The 22,456-nt window shown below is 48.5% G+C and overlaps 1 protein-coding gene across 4 annotated transcripts in view; it reads left to right on the top strand.

Annotated features, from left to right (window-relative positions):
- Nucleotides 1-22,456, top strand: part of LOC123069893 (metal transporter Nramp4) — a 64,315-nt gene that overhangs the window by 19,495 nt on the left and 22,364 nt on the right. The window contains exons 6-13 of one of the 4 annotated variants that reach the window (XM_044492854.1): nt 13,079-13,188; nt 13,680-13,861; nt 14,275-14,344; nt 14,777-14,947; nt 15,212-15,316; nt 16,196-16,321; nt 16,408-16,503; nt 17,385-17,594. In XM_044492854.1, the coding sequence (XP_044348789.1) occupies nt 13,079-13,188; nt 13,680-13,861; nt 14,275-14,344; nt 14,777-14,947; nt 15,212-15,316; nt 16,196-16,321; nt 16,408-16,503; nt 17,385-17,390 (866 nt within the window). In that variant the 3' untranslated portion in view covers nt 17,391-17,594. The other 3 variants (XM_044492853.1, XR_006433167.1, XM_044492855.1) reach the window with 3 other exon arrangements.

Below are 22,456 nucleotides of genomic sequence, written 5' to 3'. Positions count from 1 at the left end.
ACTAGAAGAAATCATGCCAATTATGTCATGTGAGCAAATAATAGGCATAGGCAATGCACATGACATATCGCAAGCACGAACACAAAGCAAGATCATGGTATCATCATAGGCATGGGTCATAGGTAGAACATGGCAATAACAAGCAATATCTCCACCAAGCTTGCAAATACAACTACAAGTAGTAGAACCAATCGTCATGTGTAATGCAAAGCATGGGTCACAAATGCATGTCAAAGGCATAGGAATGAGCATATCATGCAAAGTGAACATGGCAATATGGGCATATAATATAATGGACAACAACCCATAGCCAAGTGAGTGCCATGTAGAAGAAATGTGCGAAGTCTTTGCGCGAAGAGAGCGGTGGGAAAGACAATCCATGGGATCTCAAGTCATCATTGCTCTCTAGAGCTCGTTTTGTCAACTCGTGGGATTGCGAGGTTGACAAGTATTCATGTGTACCTACACAAAAGAGACACAAACCAAAGAAATTGTGCGCGTGGTAAATGTACACATCATCCATCATGATGTGTATGTGCATGTGTGAGTTAGCACAAGATAAGCATCGCTCAAAGAAATTTGAGGCATAGTATAAGAACATGTCATCCATCATGAAAGAATAGTTGTTATGTCGAACATGATTGGGATGCAAATCTAGCATACAAGTATATGGCACATCAATAGCATTTTCATTAATGGGGAGCATATGGTGCAAATAATTATGAGAATCATGCAATGAATAGGATGGATCAAAATCTCCTAAAATATGTGAGGAAACTATGGGGGTCTCCTCATGAGCAAAAGCGGAAATATCATATGGAGAAAATGAACAACATCCAAAACAATGCATATCCGAAGCTAGGTGGTCATGGCATGGCATATGAGATAAATGATGCAAAGGGAGCATATCAATATCATCACAAGAAAAACAAATGCCAATAACCATGGGCTTGTCATCTATGCCATAAGTGCAAATTGGGTTTAATTTGATGGCATATGCAAAGTCACTATGAAGAGATTGTAAATATGACATATTGTTGATCTCATGCATAGCATATGACAAGTCAAGCGGATTATCAAACATGATGTGACCTAGAGAATTGTCACAAAAAATCCTATGTAACATGGCATCACGACTAATAGACTCCACATGGCAATCATCAAACTCATCATAAATGGGTAAATCATCGCATGGGGAAGTCGAACTAGCATGAAGCATGACAATAGGTGGATCAACATCATGCAAGCAATCAATGTCAAGAATGTCCACTAGTGGGACTAGAGCATCACCTTCACCCATGTTACCATTCTCATTCCACTCATGTGGTGTAGGTGAGGTGGCAAAGACCAAATGGTGGTCATCATCATCAAGTTGATGGAACCATGTGGGGGGTGCATCATATTCCACCATGGCCATCGTCTTGTCCATAGGAAGGACGAAGTCGCCGCGGATCGGCGCGTCATCATATATGAGACCTATCACCAAATGAGAAGGCACAATAGAGGTAGAGGTTAAGTTGTTAGAAATCGAAATGGCCTCACATGCCGTATCGACTACCTCACTCTCTCTATGTGGTGGTGGCTCACTCACTCCCTCAAGGTAGGTGCGCTCAATGTCACATATGGTGGAGTCACTCAAATCACTCAAGTGGTGGTGGTGGTGGCTCTCCTCACATGGGAATTGTGGCAACTCATCATATATGGGGCTAGTGGTGAAGTCACTCTCACTCTCAATATGGTGGCACAAGTCACTCAAGTCATCATACGTCGCCGTGGTCGAAGGGAAAATCCCATGCTCAACCATCTCGTCGTCGTCGCCGTGGATGAAGGCCGAAGATGGCACATCATCGCTCTCCTCCATGACCGAAGAGAAAATCCCATGCTCGATCATCTCGTCACCGTCGTCGTGGATGAAGGCCGATGTAGGCGTACTCGTCGGAGGTAGGCGAAGATGTCGTACGTCCAAAGGCGAAGATGCCTTGATAACACTTGGCGAAGATGCCGAAGTGGTGGTAGTAGTCGTAGCTCCGTCTTGTTGGTGCTCGTCTCGTGGTCTTCTCTTGTGCTCATGGAGGTTTTCTTGACGGTGTCGCATGGTACTTGCATCTTGTGGCCGTTTCGAAGACTTGCGACTCGAGCGTCTCCGCCTTGAAGATGACGAAGAGGAAGAAGACTTGTAGTTGGCCCACACGTGTCGGATGTCATCCAATTATGCGTCCAACTTGGTGTCGATGTAGTCCTTTATCTGTGCTTCGCTTTGGTGAATGTCGGCGGTGAGTCGCTCAATGCCTCGCATTGCTCGTTGTTGTCCGAAGATGGACGTTTTGGTGATGTAGTTGTTTGCGTCGTCGTTGTCGTGGAAGACCGGAGATGAAATGCCTTTCCTATCCATCACAAGACTCGAGCAAATGTGAGTGGAAGAAAGGAAAGAACTAGACCAATGTACCTTATCCAATGTTGAAGATGGATCAATGATCACTCAATAATGTATCAAGGAAATAGCACAATTGGTACCGGATCTTGTCAATTCTCACACCTACACAAGTAAGGCTTATGGTGGAGCTCGGTGAGGATAGTGGCACAAAAATTTGATGCAAAATGTTAGCAAGAGTCAATAATGTTGGAAAAATTCACAAATTCGCAAGTGAAACAAGTAGACCAATAGTAATATGTGGCACACGAAAACACACACACGGATAGATAAATGGGATCGTGCAACCAAGGAATGAGCACAAAATGTGGAATCCATGGAAAACGCTCGTGTTGCACAACTCAAGAGAGACGCTAGCATGATTGCTCAAAAGGCGGATACGACACTTGTGCACAACCTATAAGATGCAAAATGTATGAGCCTTCGATCCCAAGAATGCTATGTGTATGATGTTCCCGGTGTTCTCAAGATGATCCAAGATGATCGGATATGACAATCTTATGTGCAAAGTGGTATGATGCTCTGGCTCTTGCTCACAAGCTCTTTGCTCTCTTTTTGCTTAAAAGCTTATTTTCTTCTTCTTTTTTTTCTTTTTTTTTGATATGGCCACTTATGCGAAATGCACAAACCAAGATAGCAATTGTGTATATGCGGGAACGATCTTGTGACACAAGGGATGATATGATGATACCAAGATGTTATGGTATGTATGCAATGGAAGGTACGGATCACTAATGTGCACAAGTAATGTTGCCGGCAATACTCAAATGGCTAGTCTCGATAGGCAAGTGACACAAAACGGGCTAGGGGGTTAACAATGTAATGGCAAGAATGATTGTACAATGATGGGATACCACGATACCAAGATGATATAGAGGTTATTGTTCTTGCTTACGGTTAGGTTGTCAAAATGGTGAAGTGGTTGATGTCGAATCCTTGTCGAAGGTGAGCGGCGGTGTTGTCGATGTCGAACCGTTCCTAGTTATAGCCGAAACACCCTAGGAAACGGGAAAAACCGCAAACTCAAAATCTCAAGGAAAATGTCAAATGGTGGTAGCGGAATGCGTTGGTGGTTCCGGAGTTAGCAATGCGGAAGTGGAGGTTGTGGTTGATGACGAAGCAACCGTCCCTAAGTAGCCGCAACACCTTAGGAGACTCAAGTCACCCCTCAAGTAACCACAAATGCTAAATGGAGCAAAATGGGTTAAGTTGCGGAAAGCGATGGTGGTATGGCGGATGATATGGTGGATGGCCTATGCAAAGATGCCAAAATGCCAAATTTTTGATGGAGTCAAATGATGTTGGAACCTATCTAGATGGATGGGGGATGTCAATAGCTACTCAACGAGCTAAAGAACGTCAAAATCGGACTCCGGGAGTGAAAGTTATGGCCGAAACGGTTTTCGTTGGTGAGCTGAAACTAGGAGGTGCGGGTGCCCGGGGGTGGAAGGTGCGGGCACCCGGGGTGGTCAGCGAGGTTGGGCGGAGAAGATGGCCCGGGGGTCCGGGGTGCGGGCACCCGGCGTGGTCAGTGGGGATGCACGGGGGGTCCGGGTGCCCGGGGTGTGAGGTCCGGGTGCCCGGGGGTCACGGATTTGCGCAGAAATTCGTGGGAAAATGGAAGAAATTGGTGGATTTCGTGGAGGGAAAGGTGGAGATGGATGGGGGAATGCTAGATCCACTTGAAACCAAGCAAATCCATGGATCAAATCCAACAAAACCTCATCAAACCAACAAATCACAAAAAAAATTGGGGCTATTTTTGGTGGGGAATTTTTCGAAATTGGGGAGGAACACAACAAAATTAGGCTAGAGAACAAGATGGGGGGCACGGCTGCAAACAGAAATGGCGTAGGCATCTTGATCAACAAGAGCCTCAAGTATGGAGTGGTAGACGTCAAGAGACGTGGGGACCGGATTATCCTGGTCAAGCTAGTAGTTGAGGACTTGGTTCTCAATGTTATCAGCGCGTATGCCCCGCAAGTAGGCCACAATGAGAACACCAAGAGGGAGTTCTGGGAAGGCTTGGAAGACATGGTTAGGAGTGTACCGGTTGGTGAGAAGCTCTTCATAGGAGGAGACCTCAATGGCCACGTGGTTACATCTAACACAGGTTTTGAAGGGGCGCATGGGGGCTTTGGCTATGGCATCAGGAATCAAGAAGGAGAAGATGTCTTAAGCTTTGCTCTAGCCTACAACATGATTGTAGCTAACACCCTCTTTAGAAAGAGAGGATCACATCTGGTGACTTTTAGTAGTGGCCAACACTCTAGCCAGATTGATTTCATCCTCTCGAGAGGAGAAGATAGGCGTGCGTGCCTAGACTGTAAGGTGATACCTGGAGAGTGTTGTACCCCAGCATAAGCTGGTGGTTGCTGACTTCCGCTTTCGGATTCGTGTCCAGTGGGATAAGCGTGCCAAAGTCACTAGAACGAAGTGGTGGAAGCTCAAGGGGGAGGTAGCTCAGGTGTTCAAGGAGAGGGTAATTAAGGAGGGCCCTTGGGAGGAAGGAGGGGAGGCAGACAATGTATGGATGAAGATGGCGACTTGCATTCGTAAGGTGGCCTCGGAGGAGTTTGGAGTGTCCAGGGGAAGGAGAAGCGAAGATAAGGATACCTGGTGGTGGAATGATGATGTCCAGAAGGCGATTAAAGAGAAGAAAGATTGCTTCAGACGCCTATACCTGGATAGGAGTTCAGACAACATAGAGAAGTACAAGATGGCGAAGAAGGCCGCAAAGCGAGCTGTTGGTGAAGCAAGGGGTCGGGCATATGAGGACCTCTACCAACGGTTAGGCACGAAGGAAGGTGAAAGGGACATCTATAAGATGGCTAAGATCCGGGAGAGGAAGACGAGGGATATTGGCCAAGTCAAATGCATCAAGGACGGAGCAGGCCAACTCTTGGTGAAGGATGAGGAGATTAAGCATAGATGGCGGGAGTACTTCGACAAGCTGTTCAATGGGGAGAATGAGAGTTCTACCATTGAACTGGACGACTCCTTTGATGAGACCAGCATGCGTTTTGTGCGGCGCATCCAGGAGTCTGAGGTGAAGGAGGCTTTAAAAAGGATGAAAGGAGGCAGGGCGATGGGCCCTGATTGTATCCCCATTGAGGTGTGGAAAGGTCTTGGGGACATAGCGATAGTATGGCTAACCAAGCTTTTCAACCTCATTTTTCGGGCAAACAAGATGCCAGAAGAATGTAGACGGAGTATATTAGTACCAATCTTCAAGAACAAGGGGGATGTTCAGAGTTGTACTAATTACCGTGGAATTAAGCTGATGAGCCATACAATGAAGCTATGGGAGAGAGTCATTGAGCACCGCTTAAGAAGAATGACAAGCGTGACCAAAAATCAGTTTGGTTTCATGCCTGGGAGGTCGACCATGGAAGCCATTTTCTTGGTACGACAACTTATGGAGAGATATAGGGAGCAAAAGAAGGACTTGCATATGGTGTTCATTGACTTGGAGAAGGCCTATGATAAGATACCGCGGAATGTCATGTGGTGGGCCTTGGAGAAACACAAAGTTCCAGCAAAGTACATTACCCTCATCAAGGACATGTACGATAATGTTGTGACAAGTGTTCGAACAAGTGATGTCGACACTGATGACTTCCCGATTAAGATAGGACTGCATCAGGGGTCAGCTTTGAGCCCTTATCTTTTTGCATTGGTGATGGATGAGGTCACAAGGGATATACAAGGAGATATCCCATGGTGTATGCTCTTTGCGGATGATGTGGTGCTAGTTGACGATAGTCGGACGGGAGTAAATAGGAAGTTAGAGTTATGGAGACAAACCTTGGAATCGAAAGGGTTTAGGCTTAGTAGAACTAAAACCGAGTACATGATGTGCGGTTTCAGTACTACTAGGTGTGAGGAGGAGGAGGTTAGCCTTGATGGCCAGGTGGTACCTCGGAAGGACACCTTTCGGTATTTGGGGTCAATGTTGCAGGAGGATGGGGGTATTGATGAAGATGTGAACCACCGAATCAAAGCCGGATGGCTGAAGTGACGCCAAGCTTCTGGCATTCTCCGTGACAAGAGAGTGCCACAAAAGCTAAAAGGCAAGTTCTACAGGACGGCGGTTCGACCCGTAATGTTGTATGGCGCGGAGTGTTGGCCGACTAAAAGGCGACATGTTCAACAGTTAGGTGGAGATGCGTATGTTGAGATGAATGTGCGGCCACACGAGGAAGGATCGAGTCTAGAATGATGATATACGAGATAGAGTTGGGGTAGCACCAATCGAGGAGAAGCTTGTCCAACATCGTCTGAGATGGTTTGGGCATATTCAGCGCAGGCCTCCAGAAGCTCCAGTGCATAGCGGACGGCTAAAGTGTGCGGAGAATGTCAAGAGAGGGCGGGGTCGACCGAATTTGACATGGGAGGAGTCCGTTAAGAGAGACCTGAAGGATTGGAGTATCGACAAAGAGCTAGCTATGGACAGGGGTGCGAGGAAGCTTGCTATCCATGTGCCAGAGCCATGAGTTGGTTGCGAGATCTTATGGGTTTCACCTCTAGCCTACCCCAACTTGTTTGGGACTAAAGGCTTTGTTGTTGTTTGTTGTTGTTGTAGAACAAGATGGGGGGCTCCAATTTCGTGAGAAACCATGGCTCATGATACCAAGATGTTGTAGGGTGGAACCCTAGATGGAGATCTTTCACGAATTGGAAGGGAAATCCCCAAGAACACGAAGAACACGAAGAACACAAGAGAGGGGAAACACTCAAATTGACTAGATCCAATCACACATATGCTAGATCCAAGAACACACAAGAGATCACAATGATTCAAGGACAACAAAGGAAAGATACAAGGTACTAGTTCATCCCAATCCTATGAGGAAAGAGGTCTTGATGATCCTATGATGGGGATCCTTCTCTAGATGGGGCCTTGATATCCACTAGGGATCTTCTCCTAGGAGGTCTTGATCTCCATGAGGAGGAAGATGAGCAAAGCTCTCTCTTTGTCTATCAAATACTTTGCTATCCCTCAAATGAGCTAGGGGGAGAGATATATATAGTCTAGGGACGGAATAAAGGTTAGAGGGGAATACAAGGGTCAAAAGACCATAATGCACGCAGGCATCCACGGAAGGGTCCGGGCACCCGGACCGGTCAGAGGCGCGTGTCCAGGCGGGGCCGGGCACCCGGGGCTGCAAGGGCCGGGCACCCGGACAAGGCCGAGGCCGGCTCGAGCTGGGCCGGGCACCCGGGGCCATTTGGCCGGGCACCCGGGCAGCCTCAGCCAGCGCCAGGAGGGGCCGGGCACCCGGGGCCAACCAGGCCGGGCACCCGGGGTGCTCAGGGGCGGCTCCCAGCTGGCCGGCCGGGCACCCGGGGCAAGGGGAGGCCGGGCACCCAGAGGTTCCTCTTCTTCGTTTCCTTCTTCCTTCGTTTCTTTAGGTGCCAGTGCCTCCGTCCTTGCTTCCTCATGACGATCCCTGACGTACCTAAGAGTGCACAATGCGTCTCTTTGAGGTAGAATCCCATTCTCAAGTGAATCCGGACGAAACTCGGAGAGGAAAGAATTAACCTCGGTTTTGACGGTGCGTGCACGTGCTCTTGTCATTGGTCCTCGAGGTGCTTGACGAGTTGTAGTAGAGTCCATGGGGATGAGCGAGGGATGCTCCGCATCACATTTGTCATTGAGCTCGTTTTGATCAGCGTACAACTATTGCTGTTTCTTTTTTTATGATTCTGGCAGTTGCCATCAGCCGCCGTCTGAACCGCTCTTGCTCAAAAGGGTCTTTTGGGACTATATTGTCCTCGGGCCGAGGCTTTCATCTTGCTCGGTTCTGGTAAGTAGTTGCTGTCAGCCCTGTCGAAGAGATCGTCAACATCTTCGTCCTTGAGTATTCCCATTGGGCTGTTATGCCGCTTCGAGGAGGCTTGAATGTCCTCTCCGAGGTCATCGGCGTCACCCGGTGTAGCGCCGTCATCGGCGGTGCCCGTGCTATGCCCGCTTGGGCCACCGCCGGTGCCTCTAGGGCGTCAGCGACAGTGTTTTGAGGGTTTTTTGGGAGTATCGACCATGTAGACGTCGTACATGGATGTAGTGGTCCGTCTGCCCGTATGGGTTGACGGGACGGTTGTTTCCGGTGTGGCATCGAGATCTTCATCCATGTTGGCGGCCTCTTCTGATGTGTAGTCCAATATGTCGGTTAAGTCATCGACGATGGCGACTTGATGGGTGGTGGGTGGGATGTAAATTTCCCTGTCGTCGGCTTTAAGTCTGAGCTTGTCATAAACCGAGGTTTGGTCATCCGAGATTGACATCCTCTGAATGCGATCCGGCATCCCATTGAGGTGAGAAAGATCCTCAGGATTCATGACCTAGCACAAGGCCGGGCAGATCCGAAGTGAGGTTTGCGAGTCAACCGAGGTACCTTCGAGACATTGGCCGAGCCGAACTGACTTTGGGCCGGCAACGAGAGAGGTCGGATACGGGCTTGACGCTAAGTCTGTGCTTGGGCTTGTGTCGTGGTCTAGGCCTAGCGGGGAAACGGATTTCACGTCCGAGTTGAGGCCCGACGTGATGGCTGCCGGCTCCATATCCAAGGCTGGGCCTACCGTAGGATCTGATCCGAGATCCAGGTCGGAGGTCGATTCCGAAGTCAAGCCTACGGCGGCGGAGGGGCTCTCGATCCGACCTGGCGCCCATCCGGAAAGAACAAGCTCACCGCGTGAATCCGCAGTGTATTCCAGTCTTCCCAATGTGACAACTTGGTCAAGTACAAAATTCTCAACATGGGCGAGGTGCCCTGCCGAGTCTGCGTGCAGAACGATGTTGCCGAACGCGAAGACTGGCCGGGGACGAAAATATCCCCGCAGCTAGTGTTGCAGTTGATTTGCAGACGAGCCATTGATCTCTTTCCGATCACACAACAGAACTCTCAATGAAAGCACCAATGTCGGTATTGAAACCGACAGACCTCGGGGTAGGGGTCCCGAGTTGTGGATCTCAGATCTATGGATAACAGGGGATGAAGGAGACAATATTTACCCAGGTTCGGGCCCTCTCGAAGAGTTAATACCCTACGTCCTGCTTGATTATATTGATGATGATGTACCGAGTACAGGCGTGATCTACCTCGAGATTGTAAGTAATGTTCTAACCCTAAGGCTAGGTGGTTGCAATTGTGATCCTTCCCCTATGGACAAGATCTCCCAGTTTATAGACACTGGGGGCACCTAGGGTTACACATGGTCGGTTGTCAATCTAAGCCGATGCCAGTCTTGGAGTACACGTCAAGTCTTTGGTAGAATCCATCTTGATTACGCTGAGGTATGAGGCTTCTGGATCCCTCTTAGAGAAATGGTGGGCCATAAACTCGGCCCATGGATTGTGGGCGGACTAGGTTGGTACCCCTAGTCCAGGACACCGTCAACCTGGATTGGGCATCGTGTTCAGGCGTCGTTTTCTTCCTAAAGACGCTGCCTTTGGTCGGTGGAGGTGGTGGTGGGTGCTTCGGAGCATGTGTGTCGTCGAGGTCTCTTCAGTGTTGTTCCCGTTCGGCGGCTTGTAGTAGGCACCATGGTCTTTGCCGAAGATGATGTGGTGGTCAAGGGACTGGCTTTGCTAGGTGGGGTGACCGTACTTGTTGTTCTTCCTCGGCCACCGACTGGACCTGGGTATGCGTGCTCAGAGGTGAGCATCTCTGCCTACCGACGGCGTGGCGTCCTACGATCTAGGACAAGAGAGCATGGGGCCCTCTTTGGAGGCAGAGGTGGATGGCGGGTCTGCAATGGTGGTGCATGGAAGGTGAGTGTGCTCGTCCTCCGGCGGCAGTAGATGGCAGCATGTGGAGTTCGCTGAGGGCTCTGATGCTCAAGCCTTTGCTTGGTGCACTTGCATCCCGTTAGCCGTTCTGTAGCATCGTGTATCTTTCTTGTTTTTCATTTTTTTTTTCATTTTTTTGTGTTGTATGCTCGGGTGTAATGCGGTGGTGGTTCCTTTATAATATAAAGCGGGGAGAAACCCTTTTTCGTCTAATAGTAGCGTTCTCCTTGACCAACACCTTTGTGGATGTAGAGAAGCAGCGAGAGCCGAGTGATCTGAGGCCTCTTCCTATGCATTGGTGCTTAGGTGAGGTGCTAAGTGCATTAAAAGTCTTAGCAACTAATGTCTACAATGCATGGGTGCTTCGCTTTTGTAGCTAAGTTTGCTTTATTTAATTGTGTAGCAACTAAATTCCTTCATGCATTGGTTGCTAGGCATTTTGCATTGGTCCACCCGCTTGGTACCGTTCCCTTTTGGGGTCACCATAATGCTCTCTCTCCTCTTTAATTGGTTTGCCACATCATTTTTTTGCCTATGTGGCATACTTAGCACTTGGAGGGGCCTAATGGGGGCCAAAGCCGCGCTGAGGAAGCACCTGCAGCAGGAACGGCTAGGCCACCGAATCCAACCACGACTTCCACAGCAGGAACGGCCAGGCCACAAAAATGACTAACCGTGCACTCCTGCGGAGCTGATCTTCGAGAATGAATAGGTGGCGGCGACGCCCATGCTGAACATCCGGCAAAGGTAGAAGGGGCGCCGCAATGTGCTGACGAAGCTAAGAGAGTAGACCGCGGAGCCTCGCAGGGCTGCCGCCTTGCATGACCATGGCAGCACATTTTCATACCCCTACAGCACAACCCATTTGAACAAAGTGGCTCATCTAATATTAATAGATCATCAACCCTATGCGCCCCTCCCCTCCCCAACTGAGGCGCTCCTACAGGTGCCCCTAGGAGGCAACCCTAGCGCCGCTGCCCCCGTCTTCTCACCCCGCCCCCTCCTTCCCTGGCCGCCGCCGATGGCGTTGCCGGCCAAAGGCCGCGTGGCGCAGGCGGCGGCGGGGCAGCTACCTCCCGCACGCAGGTGACGGGCGTCGCAGGGCGCCCTCCCCTGCTCGGTGGCACCGGGTGCCGGTCAGCCGCTGCTCCGACTCCCTCCTCCTTGCGTCCTGGTGGACTGCCGGCGCCTCCTCCTCTCCTCCTCCCCCTCCACCTCGGCTGTGGGGGCTGGAGGGGGCCGGGCGACGGATCTGGCAGCCCCTGCCCAGATTCGGCTGGTGGTGGCGGTTGCCGGCGGCAAGGTGACCGGCGGCCCTTCCAAGGTGGTGGCGCTGCAGCTGGTGCTCGTTCTTCTCCGGTGGGGTGGCGGGGCACCGGCTGGACCTGGCCAGGGCGTAGAGACGCAGGTGGTGTGGTGGTGGTTGACCCTCCTCTGGCGGCCTTCTTCGGCAGCACGGTGCGGTCAATTCGGCGGCCCTCGCCAGCGGACAGGTGGCTGCCTCTTCCTCGTGTGGTTCTGGCCGGAGGTCGTGGTAGGGCGTCAGGGTGACGCAGGGGAGGCTGCTGAAGGGATGGGTAGACCGACTACCTGTCACCGGCGCAGGGGTGCGCTGGTCCGGACGAGCTTCGGTCCCCCCTTCCCTTTTCCTGGCCTAGTGACTCCTTGCCGCTGATCGTTGTTCGGGGCGGGTCGGTCACCGGCAGTTCCGATGGTGCTAGGGGTATGCTGGTCGACTCAAAGCTCGTGCCTTTGATGGTCTCCAGAGGTTCTGGATGCAAGGCGGCGACCTTGGTGACGGGAGCTGCTGCCTCGTGGCTCGGGCGCTAACGGGCTTGCTGCCATGGCCGCGTGGGCGGCATGGGGGCGGGCCTTCGACGATCTCGGTGGTGGTGCGGCCGGCGCTCTCATGTAGGGCTGCACCTCGAGCGGAGGCGGAGGATGGTGGCCGGGGGGAAAACCTCGTCGGGCTCGGAGCCAGACCGATGGCGGCGGCGTCCATGCGTCGTTCCCTTCTCCATCGCGGTGACCCTGTGTCCTTCGTGTTACTTTGGGTGAAAACCTAGATTCCCTGGATCGGGCGGTGGCGGCTCTTCGGTATCGTTTCTTTCTTGAAAGCATCGCTTTTGACTCCCTGGTTCGTCGAGTTGCGGCTTCGTCTCCTCGCGGTGACTCGTTCATGGTGGAGAGCTCTTTAGATCCTTAGCTATGCTCTTCTACCTACTTGTTGTTTGCTTTGGGGTGTTTGGAGTAGCGTTGCTGTTCGTCAGCTCCCTTGTATCTGCCTTGGGTGTGTGTGGTGTCGGGTGGTTTGCATCATGTATGTCGATCGTTGCTTTATATATAAGCGGGGGGAAAGCCTTTTTCGGTAATACTAATGGGTATATACAGTAGAGATCCATTGCAAACGCAAAGCCCATTCTAATTTGGATGGATTACAATCCAGTTCACCATCCAAATTATAGCCATATAAATCTGTAGCCCTACTTAAACAATTAAACTTATTTTCAAAAAAAAACTTAAACAATTAAACTTTGATTTGTTTAAAGAAAACTTGAATTCTCTGATCCCCCCCGCGGCTGGTTCCCTAAGATGAATAGGGTGAGATTATAGTTCTCTACAAGGGTTCCAGGTCAGGTAAACATGTGTATACGTCAGTCCAAATTACATATAATCCAACTTAGTTGTGTAAAATGACATAATTCCCGCACGTCATGAGTGTCCGTTTTTGTAGAGTTTAGGACGGGGATGGTGACTTTTGCTGGAGTACCTAGTTGAAAATTGAATGCTTTATCAGTTATTTTACTTTGATATATACTTAGGTCTTATTATTATTTTTCATTATGTTTATACAGTTCTTGGAACTGCTTTAGCATACAACATGGTGCTTGATCTTCCTTTCTGGGCTGGTGTACTGATTTGTGCAGCAACTGTTATACTGCTTCTCGGATTACAAAGCTATGGGGTAAGACATTTCATCCCGCTATAAAACAGAAGGGAAAAATATTTTTGGAACTCGCCGTAACCAAAATCTCGTCCCTTTCATAAGTATAACAGTAATAACTGAGAAAGTTTTGCTGTTTGAAATCATCAGAGACCTTGATCTCTGTTTATACACAGCTGTACATGGAATAGATACAAAGGTTGTTAGGGTTACAAAGGATGTGCTAGATCCACTTTGGACTATTTAGTACCAGGAGCTGAAATTTCGTAGATGAGACACTTACGAGCTGGGATTTCCCATTAGCCTTTATATCATAGAAAAAATAAATAATAATAATTTTCTTGATGGTTATCTTCACTAATGGCCCACCCTGGCCCATTGTGCTAGATCCTTCACTGCTTGCAAGAGACTTCCTATGTAACAATACCTAAGATAGCAAGAACACATTCATTGTTTAGTATATATGATGTTAATAAATGCAGTGATATTTATAAAGTCCCTTTTCTCTTAAGGTCCGGAAATTGGAGTTCATGATTGCAGTGTTTATGCTCAGCATGGCCTCTTGCTTCTTTATAGAGCTGAGCCATGTCAATCCTCCGATGAATGAGTTAATTGAAGGGTTATTTATCCCAAGACTTAAAGGACATTATGCTATCTCAGATGCAGTTGCACTGATCAGTGCCCTTGTTGTACCGTAAGTATGGGACATATTTGTTGCTTCGTTGGTCATCAACATGAACACTGTATTATTATGGAAATATAAATAAGAACATGTATTTGCGATAGACATTCTATCTTTGTGAATTGCATGCTGATAATAAATTAAGAGCACATGAGAAACTAGTCGATTTGCTATTTATGGTTACAAAAATCAACTATTCAGTTGTACATCATTGTTTCCGGCTACATAAATATTTTCGTTCACTCTTGCACCTATTAACAAGACTATCCACTAAGGTTATTTTATACTCTTGGATGATTGGTTGAAAACGTTCAGTTCCTATCCACAAATGTACTTTTATCACCCCAAAGCATAGGGGTTTTTATCTAGTGTGTAAACTAAAAAGAAATAGCTTCCACTAATTTCAATTGTTTTTGAAATACTAGGCACAATCTCTTCCTACATTCTTCTCTTGTTTCATCAAGAAAATTACCATCATCCTCTGAAGCAGTTAAGGTAAATATCCAAATTTAGTATTTTTGTTCTATTTTGAATATTCTACTTAGACTTCCTTTTTCTATGTGCTTACAATACTATATGTCCCCATACACAATATAGCCCTTAAATGCAGTTGGCCATAGTGATTAATATCTTATTGCTTTCAAGAAACATGCAACATTTGAAATAGTATCTGTAGTAAACCACAAAATTCTAGGCTAGCAAAGTGTACGAATTGCCAAGATTTTTGGAAATAAAAGAAGCCAAAAGGGGGGAAAAGATCTACACAAACATAAGCTAATTACACCATGCATTGAAGCTGACATGATTGTACAACATATATATAACAAGGTCATAGTATTTGCAGCTATTGCTAGATCTATGGTACCCACTTCTTTCGTTCTAGTTGCAAAAGTACCAGCAGATATAATTTTAGTAATTTTTTTGCAGGATGCATCTGTGTTCTTCCTTCTAGAGAACGCATTTGCTTTGTTTCTTGCGCTCGTCATAAATGTTGCCATTGTATCACTCTCTGGAACTATATGTGCTGATAATCTTTCACTGGATGATACGAACACATGCAGCAGTCTCACTTTAAAGTCAGCATCCGTACTATTCAAGGTTAATATTTCCCCCAAACATAATTGAGAGGTCATTCGCCTTACATTCAGAAGTATAATACTCATTCCGATCCATAATAAGTGTCGCAGTTTTGAACAACTTGTTGCAGTTTGTTTTGAACTAGTTCAAAACTGCGACACTTATTATGGGTCGGAGGGAGTAGGATTCACTATAAAGAATAGACCATACATATTATGTACATAAAAATTCATAGAAGTAAATTATCATGTATACTCTCAGTTGAAAATCAATTTTATTTTACAGAATATTTTGGGACGGTCAAGATCAATTTTTTATGGTTTGGCATTATTAGCTTCTGGACAAAGCTGTGCAGTGGTTACCACCTACTCTGGGCAATACATTATGCAGGTAAAGTTATAGCATTGTTATTATGTATTTTGCATTTAAGGTATAAGCTCATGCATATAAATTCTATTTGTTAGAAAATGTAGTCAATTACATAACATTTTATCGGACTCACAAATTCGTGTTGTGCACATTTAATTTATATTACATAATACAATGTTATTCTAAAATTGAACTTATTATATGGGAGTAAAGGGCAAAACTTATATACCAGCACTAATTCTCGCAGACTAGAAATTTTATAACCATACATGCTAAAGGGGAAAACTTATATAAGTAACATTACTAACATACTTACGGAAAATACAATGGTGCACATGGTTCCACGCGCACCCATTATTAATAGTAAAATCTAAAAATAAAAAAATCAAACAATTCAAAAAATTTAGCTAATCAAACTTAGTTGACGGTTCTATTCATATATGAAGTTTTGCAAGGAAATGACACACGTCGTATTCTTAGCGAAGAAAATAAAATCTGATCTCCAAATTACTTCAAACATAGTCCTTTTTATAGCACCAATTTTATTATTATTTTTGCTTAGAATACCACGGATGTCATTTCTTCATGAAACTTCACATGTGAATAGAACAATCGATCATGTATGTTACAAAAAAAAAACCAGAATTGTCTATTTTTTCTGATTTTACTACTCATAATGGGCGCACATGGAACATGTTCCAAAAATCCATGTCCCACGCTTGCTCACTATTAAATTACATTTTCCATTTTTTATTAAAAAATATCATCTATTAAATATTTCAAAAATTAGAATAACGTTCAAGCCCTAGTTTTGCATTAAAAGTACATACAGTGTTTTCTGTACATGATTCCCTCACCCAATGCCCCTCGGTATAATTTATCTAACATGAACATTCACAGGGATTCTCAGGGATGAGGGTATTCATCATATACCTTTTTGCTCCCTGTCTCACCATGGTGCCTACTTTGATAATTTGCAGCATTGGTGGTGCTTTACGAGTTCGTCAACTCATCAATATAGCAGCGGTCACTTTTCCATCTCAATGCTCCATAAAGTAAATGAGTATACAGGCTATGCGAATGTTTAATGACGTTTTATTTGTGTGCTGCAGGTCATATTGTCGTTTGTGCTGCCATTTGCTCTCGTTCCTCTCCTCAAATTCAGTAGCTGTTGCTCAATGATAGGACCGTACAAGAACTCAACATGGGTAAGCTCACTCATACTATGGTTATTACCATGATACATAATAACTTGTGAGGTGAGAATAACATAAAAATTGATATATATTTTAGTATTGTACAACCTAATAATTTTGTAGTATTATCTCAATTGTCCTTCGATGAAATGGGAGAATCAACTCATCGAGGACTATTCCCTTGTGTAGCACGAGAAACATTCCGAGTCGCTCCATGAGCTTACTCGAGTGTAGAGTGTGGGCCTACGTAGGCATCCTAAGTGGGGAATCTGAACCATCTACGCCCTGATTGCTCGATCATCAAGGTCTAGCAAGGATTATTTTGTTGCAAAGGGTAACGAAAAGTTTGTATACCCCGAGACAACATAATCCCTGTCACAGTTGCACACCCCTGACGACACCCCTGACGCACCGTAGCTCCCCCTCGCAGCATCAGGATTGCATCGATGAGAAGAATGCATTCAGACAAAAAGGGGATTGAAGCATGCATCATGGAGGACGAATTTCGTCGTTCAATCTACACTGATCTCCACAAGCGTACATCGCGTGCACTGAGAAGTTCTCCGTTAGTTGCACCCATCTACTCATATTGATGCCACCAACCGCCTAGACACTGTCACTTGTCCTATTATTGTCGTTGGCCACCCGCACCATGATCTATGCCAATCCGGTTCACGCCCGCGGGTAGTCATGTTCCGCGCAGCCAATGCTGGATTATGTTTAGGAGGTTGACGGCATCTAGATGAGTAGATGGGTGCGAGTAACTGGAGAAAAAAATCACTGAGCGCGACGTACACTTGCGGTGGTTGGTGTAGACTGAACGACGAAATTCGTCCCCCACGATGCACGTTCGAGCTCTTTTTTGTTTGAACGGTTTTTTCTCGGTGATGCAGCCATGATGGCGCGAGGGTTCGAGTAGGGGAACTACGATGCCTCAAGGATGTGAAGTTGTGATGCTTTTGGTTGCCCATTGCAACTAACCTCTGTTGGTTGCCGTTACCAACGATAAGTATATTTTTTAATAGGGTAGTACTTTTGCATTTTTTTAAATTTAGAGATATAAATCTAATATTTCTTATAAAAAATATTTTTTTAAGTATTCATAGTTTGGCGGTGTGTGCTCTGTCTCCTGTTTCTATGTATAGATGTAATCATATGGTACATGGTTTTTAGTAAAATGGTCACGTGAAGTTTACAAGAAATTGAATATCAAGACTACATACATCTGTCCTCACATGTCTCCTGTTTCTATGTATAGATGCAATCATATGGTACATGGTTTTTAGTAAAATGGTCACATGAAGTTTACAAGAAATTGAATATCAAGACTACATACATCTGTCCTCACATGTAATTCTTGAACCATGAAACATACAAATAGTAAGAGTAGACAAGCTCCGATGTGAATGATAGGTAGTGACAATCATAAGAAAAGTCTTATTGATGGCATACTTTGTGTTCATTTTCTTATTTGAAGGTCGAATTTAACTTTAAAGTTATGTATCTTGTGTCATGTTGCTTGTGACTACCTACACACAAACAAGATGGCATACAAGATGCTACATATGAAAGTAGTCGTTTACCAGGAAACTAGGAATCGGTTCCAGCACATGCATTTTGTTCAACAAAGAGTAATATTTTACCCAAAAAGGCTTTCCCGCTTTATAAATAAAGCAAACCACCACAGCCACAAAGTATCACAGAGGTTCACCCACACACACACACAGAAAGTCGCACAACATAGAGTACAAGAGGGTTCTGCTGAGGGCACAGCTCAACAAGCCCTGAAAACGAAAACAAAGAAGGTTACACCGCAGCTAAGAAGCTAATTCAGCTCAGGTGGTGGAGGAAGCGGCGGCGCCAAGCGAAGAGTCATCGCGCGAAGGTCAGCAATGATGATGTTGATGGCGTCCCAGTCCTGGTGGCGGTTAAGCGGCCGCTGAAGCTGCAAATAACCACACATTTTGAATACCGCGTCAGTGGCACGTCGAAGAGGCACTCGCTGGATGACAAGCTTATTATGCATGGTCCAGAGCGTCCAAGCAAGGACCCCAATGAGCAGCTACCTAATGTGGCGGCCCGATGGGGTAGATGCCTGGACCTCGGTGGGGAGGTCCGGGAAGTTGGTGTTGCACCAACTACCCCTGACTACCGCACGGAGGCAGCTCCAGAGGAACTGGGCGGAGAAGCACGACAAGAAAATTTGATTCGAGGTTTACTCAGTCCCACATAGGGGACACATCCCATCGCCCGGGTCGTTTTAACACCTCTACGCCGGAGGGAAGCCGGCCACGGATCCATTGCCACAGGAAGATCCTGATCTTGAGGGGAACACGGATAGCCCAGATCAACTCGAGGACCGCCGGGCCTGGGGTGGGGGCGATGGCCTGGTATAGGGACTTCGTGGAGAATCGGCCCGAGGGCTCTAGGCACCAGGATAAGCGGTCATGAGGCTACGCCAGATCAGGCTCGTGAAGCGCAACAGCCTCCAGGGGCTCATGCCAGGCGGCGATTTCCGAGGGCCCAAATGGCCGCCGGAACGCGAGACGCCCTAAGTCAATAAGGGCCGTCTCGACGGAGATCCTAGGCTCCACCGCAATGGAGAAGAGATCCGGGAACCGGGCAGCGAAGGGGGAGTCCCCGGCCCACCGGTCGAACCAAAACAGAGTGGTTGTCCCAGAGCCTACCGTGATGGAGGTCCTGATGCGGAGAACCGGGAGCAGCTGGATGACGGACTGCCAGAACTGGGATCCCCTTGCCCTAAGGCAGAAGGCAAGAGGTTGGTCGTGCAAGTATTTGTTTCAGATGATTTGCAACCACATGCCACCCTCGCCATTTGCAATGCGCCAGAGCCACCTCATTAGGAGTGCCAGGTTCATGCGTTTGGAGGACATGATGCCGAGGTCGCCTTGGTCCCTAGGTTTGCAGATGTCGGTCCAACAAACCATATGGTATTTCTGCTTATCACCATCATCGACCCAGTAAAAGCGCGCCTGGACTGAACCGATCTCATGGTGCAACATTTCGGGCAGACTGTAGAAACTCAAGATGAACAGGAGGAGGCTGGACAAGGACGAGTTGATGAGGATCGTCCGAGCCGCCTTAGACAACCATTGCCCTTGCCATGGCTCAATACGGTGCTGAAGCTTGAGCACCAAGGGCCGCAGGTCTGCCACGGAGAGCGGAAAGTCGCTAATGGGGATCCCCAGGTAGGTGGTGGGGAAAGAACCAAGCCGACAGTTGAGCCGGTTAACAATACTCTGCCTCTCGGAGGGGGAATAGCCTAAAACCATTACCTCATTCTTATCGAAGTTTATTTTGAGACCTGACAACTGCTGGAAGCACAGTAGCAGAAATTTCAGGTTCAGATATCGGCCGTCGAGCCTTCCACCATGATAATGGTGTCGTTGGCATATTGGAGGAGGGAGACACCACCTCCCTCCACTAGGTGCGGGACTATGCCGTGGACGTGGCCCGCGGTCTTCGCCTTATCAAGGATCATCGCCAGGGCGTCAACCACCATGTTGAACAGAAACGGAGAGAAGGGGTCACCCTGCCTAACCCCACATAAGATGGGAAAATAGGGCCAGATTTCCCCATTAATGTTAACCACGGTGTGCCCAGAGGCCACCATCTGCATGACCCGGGTGACCCAGCGATCGTCGAACCCTTTCCTGAGCAACACTTCCCAAAGGAAGGACCAACTAACCATGTCGTAGGCTTTGTGGAAGTCAATTTTCAGGAAGACTGCTTTGAGGTTTTTGGACCGGACCTCGTGCAAAACTTCATGGAAGACAAGGACCCATCCAGAATATACTGGCTTTGGATGAAGGCGGACTGGTCAGGGTGGGTGATGTTGTTGGCCAAAGGGGCCACCCTATTGGCGTACACCTTTGCCAGTATGCGAAAGATCACATTGATCACCATGATTGGCCGGAACTGACGAATGTCCGAGGCTCCAGGCACCTTGGGAATCAATGTGATGATCCCGTAGTTAAGGTAGTGGAGGTCAATGGTGCCCACATATAACTCCTCAAAGAGGGCCATAACCTCCGGCTTGATGGCAGTCCAGAAGGTCGGGAAGAACTTCACCGACAGACCGTCGGGGCCAGGGGCGGACGATGGATTCATTCCTTTAATCGCCTCCCAGACTTCCTCCTCAGTGAACGGAGCCGTAAGGGCGGCATTTTCCGCGGCCGAGATGCACTGTGGACCAACCCAAAAGTCTGTAGCTAGGGCCAAGCTTACCCTAGGGGCGGAAAAATGGCTTTATAAAAGCCATCGACATGAGCACGGATCTCGGCCGGGCCCTGCAGGAGGGTCTCCCCATCCCAAAGCAAGGGGATGGTATTCCGCCTCCTACGACCATTGGCGATGCCTTGGAAATAGGCCGTATTGGCGTCACCCTTGAGGACCCACTTTTGGGTCCCCCAGAGTCGCCAATACGCCTCCTAGTCGGTGTAAATGACCGTGAGCTGATCCTCAAGGTCGTAACGAAGCAGCCACTCATCAAGGGCTAGACCCACCGAGTCGGCCTGGAGGTCCAACGCTTGGATGGAGGCGAGGAGGGCCTTCTTGCGATCCCACAGGTCCCGTCCAAGGTTTGCGCCCCAACCCTTCATAAACTGACGAGAGCGCTTCGCACAGAAGTGCCAATCATCCACCGCCGAGATGGACTGGTGAGGGGCGAGCCAGGCCTCCATCCAGCGGTCCCGAACGGCCTCAGCGAAACCGTTCTGGTTAAGCCAGAACGTCTCGAAGCGAAACCTAGGCGCAGTGGGCGGGCGGTCATCTTGAGAAGACATGAGCAGAGGGACATGGTCCGAGCCAATCCGGGTGATGGCGCGGAGGGAGGCAAGGGGGCAACAATGCTCCCACTCTGGCGAGACCAAGATGCGGTCCAGAACAGAGCGGGCTTGGTCCGCTTGGCGGTTGGTCCGGGTGAATCTGGCACCAACCCTGTCTAATTCCCGCAGACCGAGCTCTGCGATGCAATCATTGAACATCTGCATCCGAGGGAAGTTTTACTAGATCGTTGCTCTTATCCTCTGCAAAACGGAGGAGGTTGAAGTCATTACCTACTACGACCGGCAAGCGCGTGGCCGACACCTTCCTCTTGAGTTCATCAAGGAAGGACGCAGATCGGCGGTGGTCAGCGGGGCCATAGACAATGATGATCTCCCACTTGAAGTTGAGAGCACGCTCGAACAGCTCCATACTGACAAAGAACTCCCCCCTTATACATACCAGCCACCTCAAAGGTGGCATCCTTGACACCTAGCAGGATGCCACCCGAGTGCCAGGCGATCCCACTAGAAGGGAGCCAATGCCAGGCAAACAGGTGGGTGCTCAGCCGCCCAAGCTCAGACAAGGAGAACTCTGTGCGCATGGTCTCTTGGATTGCCACGATGTCTATCCTCTCATCTCGCATGTACTCGATGAGTTGGCAGCGCCGGCCATCTTGGCCGACGAATGTTCCAAAAAAGGGTCCGCATTAAGCCGCCATCGGGGGGCTGCTTGACCCGAGGACACGGGAGGCAGTTTGGGCACGGAGGGCGGCGGGGCGGGAGCAGGTGCTGCCACGGATCTCCAGGGCCGCTTGCGGGGCCTGGGTATCTGACAGGGTGGACGTGTGAGGTCCACTGGCCGCGGGGGGAGGGGTGTGGCCATGCGACCACGAGCCTCAGCCAACCTCCCATCCAGGATTTCCCGGGCCCGGATTGCCTCGATCTGGACTAAGGGGTTAGCCACCTCCCCCCTGGAAACTATAGCAGAGTCGGCCGCGACCTTAGCTAAGTGCCCAAGCGGAGCCGACTCCAAGGCAGAAAAAGGGCATGTAGAAGAACTAGCTGGGATGACTGGGGTACCTGGCTTGAGGTTGCGGGCCGCGGTTTGAAGCTCTGCCCGCTCCAGCATTGGCAGAGCAGGGCTGCCAGCCGGCCGAGCAGCATCGATCCGGCGCTGC

This window comes from Triticum aestivum, chromosome 3B (assembly GCF_018294505.1).
Source record: "Triticum aestivum cultivar Chinese Spring chromosome 3B, IWGSC CS RefSeq v2.1, whole genome shotgun sequence".
Taxonomy (NCBI): Eukaryota; Viridiplantae; Streptophyta; class Magnoliopsida; order Poales; family Poaceae; genus Triticum; species Triticum aestivum.
Note: the sequence above shows the minus strand (reverse complement) of the source record. Positions and strands in the feature narration are given on the sequence as shown.